The sequence below is a fragment of the Eucyclogobius newberryi genome, unplaced genomic scaffold (assembly GCF_026437365.1).
Source record: "Eucyclogobius newberryi isolate DKJ021-1_F unplaced genomic scaffold, fEucNew1.0.hap1 SCAF_2, whole genome shotgun sequence".
In the NCBI taxonomy this organism is placed as follows: Eukaryota; Metazoa; Chordata; class Actinopteri; order Gobiiformes; family Gobiidae; genus Eucyclogobius; species Eucyclogobius newberryi.
This window is the reverse complement of record NW_027315834.1, coordinates 1,643,520-1,654,575: the sequence shown is the minus strand read 5'-3', so window position 1 is coordinate 1,654,575 and position 11,056 is coordinate 1,643,520. Positions and strand designations below refer to the sequence as shown.

The window sequence follows — 11,056 nt, the reverse complement described above, 5'->3', positions numbered from 1 at the left end:
GTGACCAGGGCCCCGCGGAGCACCCCAGGGCCTCGAGGAGCACCCGAAGGCCCCGCGGAGCACCCCAGGGCCTCGAGGAGCACCCGAAGGCCCCGCGGAGCACCCCAGGGCCCCGCGGAGCACCCCAGGGCCTCGAGGAGCACCCGAAGGCCCCGCGGAGCACCCCAGGGCCCCGCGGAGCACCCCAGGGCCTCGAGGAGCACCCGAAGGCCCCGCGGAGCACCCCAGGGCCTCGAGGAGCACCCGAAGGCCCCGCGGAGCACCCCAGGGCCCCGCGGAGCACCCCAGGGCCTCGAGGAGCACCCGAAGGCCCCGCGGAGCACCCCAGGGCCTCGAGGAGCACCCGAAGGCCCCGCGGAGCACCCCAGGGCCCCGCGGAGCACCCCAGGGCCCCGCGGAGCACCTGAGGGCCTCGAGGAGCACCCGAGGGTCCAGAGGCGGTCAGTGTGGGTCCGGCGGCGGTGGCACAGGCGTAATGCCCTGCGTGGCCTGCAGGCGGCGTATGTGTCGCTCTTGGCGCCTGCAGCGCTGCTGGCTGCTCTTGAGCCGCCTGCGCAGTCGCTCCAGCTGATCCTCCAGCTGCTCGATGCGCTTCTTCTGACGCGCAGAGTCCTCCGCGGTGTAGTTGTGGTCGCACGACACCGCCGCCGTCTGGTCATAGGTCACAGGCTCCTCCCCCTGCTCCGTGGGGTCAGAGGGCAGGTCAGGGGGGAGGGGCTCCAAGTATTCGGGCTCCGAACACAAGAGACACGAGATTCTTACAATTGAGTTTAAAAGGTTTTCATTTCATTCATGCAGTAATTCTGTCAATGTACAGAGGACACCTCCCCTAGCTCCGCCTCCTCTAGCTCCGCCTCCCCTAGCTCCGCCTCCCCTATCTCCGCCTCCCCTATCTCCACCTCCCTTAGCTCCGCCTCCCCTAGCTCCGCCTCCCTTAGCTCCGCCTCCCTTAGCTCCGCCTCCTCTAGCTCCGCCTCCTCTAGCTCCGCCTCCCCTAGCTCCGCCTCCCCTATCTCCACCTCCCTTAGCTCCGCCTCCCCTAGCTCCACCTCCCTCAGCTCCGCCTCCTCTAGCTCCTCTTGTTTCAGAGATTTAGTGCGTCTACTTTTTGTGTCTGCCATTTCCACATTATTTAATGTCAAAGTCCCTGTGCAGTCTGGGGGCCCCGTGTGCAGTCTGGGGGCCCCGTGTGCAGTCTGGGGGCCCCGTGTGCAGTCTGGGGGCCCTCACCTTGATGCGGAGGCAGGAGGAGAAGACGGAGGGCACAGCGTGCTCCTTCAGCACTCGGTTGTTACACTCCCTCTTGAAGCTGTCGTGGCTGAAGTGCATCGAGCACAAGCTGCTGTACTTCGTGGGCCTGAAGTTGTCCCGCCTCATGGCCGACACCCACTTTTCACACACGTCCGGTCGAGCCAGAGGGAACCTGCGCCAGCACAAGGGTTACCATGGGAACCAGCACAAGGGTTACCATGGGAACCTGCGCCAGCACAAGGGTTACCATGGGAACCAGCACAAGGGTTACCATGGGAACCTGCGCCAGCACAAGGGTTACCATGGGAACCAGCACAAGGGTTACCATGGGAACCTGCGCCAGCACAAGGGTTACCATGGGAACCAGCACAAGGGTTACCATGGGAACCTGCGCCAGCACAAGGGTTACCATGGGAACCTGCGCCAGCACAAGGGTTACCATGGGAACCAGCACAAGGGTTAGCACAAGGGTTACCATGGGAACCAGCGCCAGGACAAGGGTTACCATGGGAACCTGCGCCAGCACAAGGGTTACCATGGGAACCTGCGCCAGCACAAGGGTTACCATGGGAACCTGCGCCAGGACAAGGGTTACCATGGGAACCTGCACAAGGGTTACCATGGGAACCAGCGCCATGGGAACCTGCGCCAGGACAAGGGTTGCCATGGGAACCTGCGCCAGGACAAGGGTTACCACGGGAACCTGCACCATGGGAACTTGCGCCAGGACAAGGGTTACCATGGGAACCTGCGCCAGCACAAGGGTTACCATGGGAACCTGCGCCAGGACAAGGGTTACCATGGGAACCTGCACAAGGGTTACCATGGGAACCAGCGCCATGGGAACCTGCGCCAGGACAAGGGTTACCATGGGAACCTGCACAAGGGTTACCATGGGAACCTGCGCCAGCACAAGGGTTACCATGGGAACCTGCGCCAGGACAAGGGTTACCATGGGAACCTGCGCCAGGACAAGGGTTACCATGGGAACCTGCGCCAGGACAAGGGTTACCATGGGAACCTGCACAAGGGTTACCATGGGAACTTGCGCCAGGACAAGGGTTACCATGGGAACCTGCACAAGGGTTACCATGGGAACCAGCGCCATGGGAACCTGCGCCAGGACAAGGGTTGCCATGGGAACCTGCGCCAGGAAAAGGGTTACCATGGGAACCTGCGCCAGGACAAGGGTTACCATGGGAACCTGCACAAGGGTTACCATGGGAACCAGCGCCATGGGAACCTGCGCCAGGACAAGGGTTGCCATGGGAACCTGCGCCAGGACAAGGGTTACCATGGGAACCAGCGCCATGGGAACCTGCGCCAGGACAAGGGTTGCCATGAGAACCTGCGCCAGGAAAAGGGTTACCATGGGAACCTGCGCCAGGACAAGGGTTACCATGGGAACCTGCACAAGGGTTACCATGGGAACCAGCGCCATGGGAACCTGCGCCAGGACAAGGGTTGCCATTGGAACCTGCGCCAGGACAAGGGTTACCACGGGAACCTGCACCATGGGAACTTGCGCCAGCACAAGGGTTACCATGGGAACCTGCACAATGGGAACCTGCGCCAGCACAAGGGTTACCATGGGAACCTGCGCCAGGACAAGGGTTACCATGGGAACCTAAGCCATGGGAACCTGCGCCAGGACAAGGGTTACCATGGGAACCTAAGCCAGGAGAAGGGTTACCATGGGAACCTGCACCATGGGAACCTACGCCAGGACAAGGGTTACCATGGGAACCTGCACCTGCACAAGGGTTACCTTGGGAACCTGCACAAGGGTTACCTTGGGAACCTGCACAAGGGTTACCATGGGAACCAGCACAAGGGTTACCATGGGAACCAGCACAAGGGTTACCATGGGAACCAGCGCCATGGGAACCAGCGCCAGCACAAGAGTTACCATGGGAACCTGCACCATGGGAACCTGCACCATGGGAACCAGCGCCAGCACAAGAGTTACCATGGGAACCTGCACCATAGGAACCTGCGCCAGCACAAGGGTTACCATGGGAACCTGCGCCAGGACAAGGGTTACCATGGGAACCAGCACCAGGACAAGGGTTACCATGGGAACCTGCACCATGGGAACCTGCGCCAGCACAAGGGTTACCTTGGGAACCTGCACAAGGGTTACCATGGGAACCAGCACAAGGGTTACCATGGGAACCAGCACAAGGGTACTCCCTACTCCCAGGCCGCGTGACCCTTCACTGGTACGCTTCGACCAATCCCGAGGGCACAAGACACGCTCCTATTTAGCCCCTCCCTTTGATCACTTCCGGTGTCACGCGCGCGGTCAGGGCTCAGAGCGCGCACATTATGTCATTACGTCATCACTGCTTGAATGTGGCGAACGTTCGCGCTCATATTCTTGCTCCCTCCACTTCCTGGTCTGCGCGTCTCGTGCGCTGCGGCCTGTGCGCACGCGCCTTAAAGCTCCCGCGGGGACAGGAGGGGACAGGACCGGACAGGAGGGGACAGGACTCACTTGTGGAACGAGATCTCTTTGTCTTTGTGGTAGCGGTTCTTACAGCCGTACGCGGAGCACGTCTGGACCATGGTCGCTCCTCGGGCCTCGAGCGGCTTCAGTGCCACTAACAAACATGGCGGACTCCTCTTCGCGGCTCATTCCAGCAGGCGCTGCGCTGGAGCAGAGCAGTGCTGCCCCCACCAGGACAACAGCGGCACTGCACAGCCTCAGATGAGAGGGACAGGGCCGTTTTAATGCCAAAAACTATGAAAATAACATCGTTTTCGGCACAAACGTGTAGACATGGTATGTCAGAGAACTTAGACGTGTTCACACATAACAGCACCAAGAACTAAGACCCTAAAGTCCCCCCAGAGGAACTGCCCAGTCTCCTTCAGCAGCAGATGGAAGACAAGACAAGTCTGTTTCTATGTCATTTCTATTTTGGATGAATTCACTTTAAGTGAGATATTCGCTTTATTCGGAGACAGTAACCATGACTTACAAGCTCCGCCCAGTTTGCTTTTTCTGACCAAAGCAACAAATGAAACGATGGACGAAACAATGACCTTGAAAAAGTCCACCCACATAGAAGAAATATGCTTTTTAATCCTTAAAGTAGCATTTGTACAAGTCAATACTGTACCATGTGACTACCATGAGGGCGGGGCTCCGGGGGCGGGGCTATACATTATTGTCACAAACACAGGCTCAAATCTCCAGGACATAAATAATATGAACAAAGATCCAAAACACTGGGGACAGTTTTACATGTGTCCATCGTCTTCTGCCCCAGAGAAGTGTCCACAGCGCTCTTATGAAGGGCCCTTGTAGTACGACGAGGCCCTGCAGTACGACGGGGCCCTGCAGTACGACGGGGCCCTGCAGTACGACGGGGCCCTGCAGTACGACGGGGCCCTGCACGACAGGTTAGTGGCCCCTGGTGGAGCCTCAGTCCTCCAGCGTGACTTATCTTCAGTTTGAGAGAAGCAGGAGTTCGTCAACAATGCAGTGGCTCAGGCTTTTAGATAAACACGGGGCCCGGGGCCCGACGAGGCGTAAAACGGAGGATCTTCAGCATTTTCCCGACTATTAAAAAAGTAATTTAAAAATGTGCGCGAGCGCCAATATGACCCCGCCACTCAGGAGCCGCGTATTTTACGACGCTTTTACTAAATAAAACGCCGTAAACGAGCGTCGTAATTTAGGCCAGAGGAGGCTCCTGAGAGGAGGCTCCTCCTGAGAGGAGGCTCCTGAGAGGAGGAGGCTCCTGAGAGGAGGCGGCTCCTGAGAGGAGGCGGCTCCTGAGAGGAGGAGGCTCCTGAGAGGAGGCGGCTCCTGAGAGGAGGCGGCTCCTGAGAGGAGGAGGCTCCTGAGAGGAGGCGGCTCCTGAGAGGAGGAGGCTCCTGAGAGGAGGCTCTTGAGAGGAGGCGGCGGCTCCTGAGAGGAGGCGGCTCCTGAGAGGAGGCGGCTCCTGAGAGGAGGAGGCTCCTGAGAGGAGGCTCCTGAGAGGAGGCTCCTGAGAGGAGGCAGCTCCTGAGAGGAGGAGGCTCCTGAGAGGAGGCTCCTGAGAGGAGCACCGCGCAGGCCGCCGCACACGTCCACATTCTGATGACATCATGACCACGCCCTCACTCTGATGACATCATGACCACGCCCTCACTCTGATGACATGACCACGCCCTCACTGATGACATCATGACCACGCCCTCACTGATGACATCATGACCATGCCCTCACTCTGATGACATCATGACCACGCCCTCACTCTGATGACATCATGATCATGACCACGCCCTCACTCTGATGACATCATGATCATGACCACGCCCTCACTCTGATGACATCATGACCACGCCCTCACTCTGATGACATCATGACCACGCCCTCACTGATGACATCATGACCACGCCCTCACTGATGACATCATGACCATGCCCTCACTCTGATGACATCATGACCACGCCCTCACTCTGATGACATCGTGATCATGACCACGCCCTCACTCTGATGACATCATGATCATGACCACGCCCTCACTCTGATGACATCATGATCATGACCACGCCCTCACTCTGATGACATCATGATCATGACCACGCCCTCACTCTGATGACATCATGATTATTAAAGTCGGGGTTAAATATTTAGAGTCCATCGTCTGTAAATGGACAAAAGGTCAAAGGTCGAGGCGTCTGACACATTTTAAAACGAGCTGTTCCTCTGAAGAAGTCCGGCAGCAGCCAATCAGAGCGCGTCTGAGCTCTGACATTACGTCCTCCTCTCTCCTCAGTCCTCCTCTCTTGTTCCTCCTTCTGTTGTGGTCTCCTCCATCTTCTCACCTCCTTTAGTGGACTCCTCGTCTCCTTCACCGATGTTCTTGTCTCCTTGGCTTGCTTCCTTGTCTCCTCCGCTACTCTCCTCGTCTCCCTCCCCTGCTTCATCTTCTTTCCTTGTCTCTTCGTCTCCTTCGATCGGGTCCTCATCTCCTTTGCTTGCCACCTTGCCTCCTTTGCTTGCCTCCTTGCCTCCTTTGCTTGCCTCCTTGCCTCCTTTGCTTGCCTCCTTGCCTCCTTCGCTTGCCTCCTTGCCTCCTTCGCTTGCCTCCTTGCCTCCTTCGCTTGCCTCCTTGCCTCCTTCGCTTGCCTCTTCGTCTCCTTCGCTTTCCTCCTCGTCTCCTTCGCTTTCTTCCTCGTCTCCTTTGCTTGCCTCTTCATCTCCTTCGCTTGCCTCCTCGTCTCCTTTGCTCGCCTTCTTCCCTCCTTTGCGTGCCTCCTTGTCTCCTTCGCTTGCCTCCTCGTCTCCTTTGCTTGCCTCCTTGTCCACGCCGTTTCCCCTGGACTCTTCATCGTCGTCATCAGAGTCCTGAAACAGAATAAGAAGTGAGTGGCGTGCGGCGCGGTGGCGGAGTGGTTAAAGCACAGCACACAGAATCTCTCAGAGTCATGAGTATTTCCTGTGAATAACGAGCACTTTGAGCCGAGCTTTAAAGACATTTATCCAAAAGAATTCTTTCATAACATGTGATTTTGTGCTTCTTCATTAAAGAATACGTCTGTTTCCATTCTTCATGTGGCAAAACAAACAAAAAAACTTTCTCTGAAGTATTTAGTAGAGTGATTATTAATGTATTTATATATTTAGGCCCGAGCGCCACAAGCTGCGAGAGGCCTATTAATCTCGTAAGGCCGTGCAAAGCACGGCTGCGAAAGTGCGCACGAAATCGAGCGCGAAGCGCTCGCCCACTTCCAAACACTCACTAACGCACTCCTTCACTCACGCACGCCCCCTGCAGACTAATTAGTAGTAGGAAAATGGAACATTACCGTTGTAAACGGGTGAAGCCCGTGCAAAAGTGCGCACTAAACGAGCACTTTACATTGGGATCCCCATATAAAGCACTCATTTGCTCTAAGTATCTCACGAATACGTTCCCCATCTCTTGCATGTTCCGTTCATATAAACATGTAATGCAAAAATTGAACATTATTACTGTTTAGAGGGCCAAAAACACAAAGTGAAACACAAACACTCAAAATTAACAAAAGTACCCGTCAGTGACCAGGGACCCACACCATGAGGTAGGAAAGCGGAAAATGTATAGTTTATGATATTTGAAAAATGGGAAACATTGTTTTTGCATCGGAATATTATTCTTTCTTCTTTCTCCTCAGGACACGCCCCCTATTTTTCACCCAGTGACATTGACGAAAAGTCACAAAAATGTTCACACCTCTAAGAATCGTGCCTCTACATTCTGGCCATTTCCCTTTTCTAAAATAAAAAAATGTGCGCGTCAGCGCCACCAAATGTACCAAAAATGCATTGAGAGATGGGAAATGACCCAAAAAAAATCTGATCGTAGAATCATGAAATTTGGCGCAGAGGTAGATGTGACAAGAGAAGTAAAAAATATTATTATGGCAACGCCGTCCGCCCAACCAAATGACTCGGGAGTTTTTCCAAACGTCGTACTTTCACAAACTCCTCCCCCTCAGGGCTTTAGCCCTATTAACCTGAAATTTGGTGAGACTCATCTTCAGGACCATCAAAAGTTATACACATTTTTATTCAAAGAGTCACGGTGTCTGTGCGGCAAAGCCGCACATTTTGCCAAGAATTCAAAATAAAATGTCTTTTTGATGTAAAACAAAGGGGAGAAGATGTGACAGCGTCACAGATTCAGCAGTAGGCGTAATAAAAGGACAATTGGGGCGGGTTAGCCACGCCCCCTCCTCTTGCGGCGTGGAGGCGGCGTGGGCGTGGCGAGGGCCGATCATTGTCGCTTGCGGCTATATTTCAGATATTATTCCCATTGAAAGTTCTGATTTATATGCATTAATAATCATAATTTTGACTTGAACTGTCATTTCAAGGAGGATTATCAGTTTACTTTCTTGGTTATAATGACTGTGTAAATTGAGAAAAGCCAAAGGATTCCTTTAACATATCAAAGTGTTTATCTAGTAAAACAACAACAACAACAGCGGGTGCCGTGCGTCCTACTGTCAGGGGTGCATGTGTGAGTCTGGGACCTGTTTGAGGCGGCTCCTCCGGCGGCTGACCCCGGCCTTGATCCTTCTGGACAGGGCCAGCAGTTTGTTGTGTCTCTGGCGTCTCTTGGCCTTCTCTGGGGCCTCCGGTCTCTTGGCCTTCTCTGGGGCCCCCTTTCTCTTCTTCTCGACCGTGTCGGAGTCCGACTCCTCGTTCCTCTGCACTCTGCTCCGTTTGCACGATCGGCCCGAGTGTTTGGGCTCGCTGTCCTCCTCGCTCTCCTCTGAGCTGGAGGAGGAGGAGGTGCTGTCCCGGCCCAGAAAGGAGCGCTTCCGACGGGTCAGCGGGCGGCTGTGGTCACTGGAGCTGGCCCCAGAGTCACTGTCCTCCTCCTCCTGAGAGCTGTGGACATGTGGACACAGGACACGGTCAAAACACATCTCTGAACCTGAGGGGGGGCGTGTACGGGGGGGGTCACACACAGGGGTCACACACAGGGGTCACGCTCCACAATCTAATGAGGTCGTAATCTCAGGTGGTGGGCGGGGCCTATCTAACCCAATGGGACATCACGGTTTATTCTGTAAGAAATGTCCAAACGTTGAACCTTATTATTGACCCGACCGCTCTGACCCGACAGCTCTGGGCTCTGACCCGCCTCAGAGTGAAGGAAAGATCTAGAATGTTGTGACGTCATCCATGTGCTTATGCCCCATGTCTGGCACCCTCTGCCCAGGGCCCCCTGTAGTGTGCTTATGTGTTCGGGGCCCTGTGCAGTGTGTTCGGGGCCCTCTGCTCGGGGCCCTCTGCTCGGGGCCCTGTGCAGTGTGCTTGGGGCCCTCTGCTCTGGGCCCTGTGCAGTGTACCCGGGGCCCTGTGCAGTGTGTTCGGGGCCCTCTGCTCGGGGCCCTGTGCAGTGTGCCCTGTGCAGTGTACCCGGGGCCCTGTGCAGTGTGTTCGGGGCCCTCTGCTCGGGGCCCTGTGCAGTGTGCCCTGTGCAGTGTACCCGGGGCCCTGTGCAGTGTGCTTGGGGCCCTGTGCAGTGTGCCCGGGCCCTCTGGGGCCCTGTGGGGGCCCTCTGTGGGACTGACCTGCGGTACTCGGACTCGGAGGCGGAGGAGGATGAGGAGTACGAGCCCTCGTCGCTGTCGTCCAGGATGGAGGCGGGAAGCCCGATCTGACGCTTCGCCGCCACTTTGGTTTTCCGCATTGAAGCGAACATCTTGCGCTTGTACAGACTCTCCATGATGGCGAGGCCCCTGGGAGCGCGCTCTGCACAACACAAGTCACAGTTTGAAGCACAAGCGCCTGAGGTTCTGAGGTGGTGAGGTTCTGACGCACTCCGCTGCCCCGCGTCTGCCGCTACCACATGACGCGCTGTCCGCGTCAGCCGCGCGCCGCGCCGCGTCCTGGAGCCTGCTCTTCTGTCTCAAACAGAACGATCACATTTGGTCCAAAGTGCGCGTGTTTTTAGCTCGTGTTTGAGGCTTCGTGCTAAGCTAGCGTTAGCCTTGTTATTGTGCGACTCTTCTTCTGCTGCAGCGGCGCAGACGCGGCGGCTCCGCAGCGCCCTCTGCTGTTCACGGCAACACTAACACTCTGACGTCACGAGATTTGAATAGTTCCGACACACGAAAGTTCTAGAAAATAGGACTAAATAAATATATGCATTATGGTGTATTTTGGTGTATTTTGGTGCATTATGGTGCATTATGGTGCATTTTGGTGTATTTTGGTGTATTTTGGTGTATTTTGGTGCATTATGGTGTATTTTGGTGTATTTTGGTGTATTTTGGTGTATTATGGTGTATTATGGTGTATTTTGGTGTATTTTGGTGTATTTTGGTGCATTATGGTGTATTTTGGTGTATTATGGTGTATTTTGGTGTATTTTGGTGTATTATGGTGCATTATGGTGTATTTTGGTGTTTTATGGTGCATTTTGGTGTATTATGGTGTATTTTGGTGCATTATGGTGCATTATGGTGTATTTTGGTGTATTTTGGTGTATTTTGGTGCATTATGGTGTATTTTGGTGTATTTTGGTGTATTTTGGTGTATTATGGTGTATTTTGGTGTATTTTGGTGTATTTTGGTGCATTATGGTGTATTTTGGTGTATTATGGTGTATTTTGGTGTATTTTGGTGTATTATGGTGCATTATGGTGTATTTTGGTGTTTTATGGTGCATTTTGGTGTATTATGGTGTATTTTGGTGTATTTTGGTGCATTATGGTGTATTTTGGTGTATTATGGTGTATTTTGGTGTATTTTGGTGTATTATGGTGCATTATGGTGTATTTTGGTGTATTATGGTGCATTTTGGTGTATTTTGGTGTATTATGGTGTATTTTGGTGTATTTTGGTGTATTTTGGTGCATTATGGTGTATTTTGGTGCATTATGGTGTATTTTGGTGTATTATGGTGTATTTTGGTGTATTTTTGTGTATTATGGTGCATTATGGTGTATTTTGGTGTATTTTGGTGCATTTTGGTGTATTTTGGTGTATTTTGGTGTATTTTGGTGCATTATGGTGTATTTTGGTGTATTATGGTGTATTTTGGTGTATTTTGGTGTATTATGGTGCATTTTGGTGTATTATGGTGTATTATGGTGTATTTTGGTGTATTTTGGTGCATTTTGGTGTATTTTGGTGTATTATGGTGTATTATGGTGTATTTTGGTGCATTTTGGTGTATTATGGTGCATTATGGTGTATTTTGGTGTATTTTGGTGTATTATGGTGCATTATGGTGTATTTTGGTGTATTTTGGTGTATTATGGTGCATTATGGTGTATTTTGGTGTATTTTGGTATATTATGGTGCATT

The 11,056-nt window shown here is 53.6% G+C and overlaps 2 protein-coding genes across 4 annotated transcripts; both read right to left on the bottom strand.

Annotated features, from left to right (window-relative positions):
- Positions 1–388: 388 nt before the first annotated feature.
- thap1 (THAP domain containing, apoptosis associated protein 1) lies at positions 389–3,866 on the bottom strand. The gene is made up of 3 exons (XM_072454707.1): positions 3,749–3,866; positions 1,231–1,423; positions 389–732 (listed from the first exon to the last, which is right to left on the bottom strand). The coding sequence occupies exons 1-3, from the start codon at positions 3,817–3,819 to the stop codon at positions 442–444; spliced, it is 555 nt and encodes a 184-aa protein (XP_072310808.1). The 5' UTR covers positions 3,820–3,866; the 3' UTR covers positions 389–441.
- A 459-nt stretch (positions 3,867–4,325) lies between these two features.
- On the bottom strand, positions 4,326–9,764 carry LOC140367911 (uncharacterized). 3 transcript variants are annotated; one of them, XM_072454688.1, is made up of 3 exons: positions 9,316–9,764; positions 8,266–8,626; positions 4,326–6,595 (listed from the first exon to the last, which is right to left on the bottom strand). In XM_072454688.1, the coding sequence occupies exons 1-3, from the start codon at positions 9,468–9,470 to the stop codon at positions 6,020–6,022; spliced, it is 1,092 nt and encodes a 363-aa protein (XP_072310789.1). In that variant the 5' UTR covers positions 9,471–9,764; the 3' UTR covers positions 4,326–6,019. The 3 variants fall into 3 exon arrangements, with proteins under 3 accessions (XP_072310789.1, XP_072310792.1, XP_072310790.1); XM_072454691.1 differs by having other exon boundaries at positions 4,327–6,595; positions 8,266–8,616; positions 9,312–9,763; XM_072454689.1 differs by having other exon boundaries at positions 4,328–6,595; positions 8,266–8,619; positions 9,312–9,762.
- Between the last annotated feature and the right edge of the window lie 1,292 nt (positions 9,765–11,056).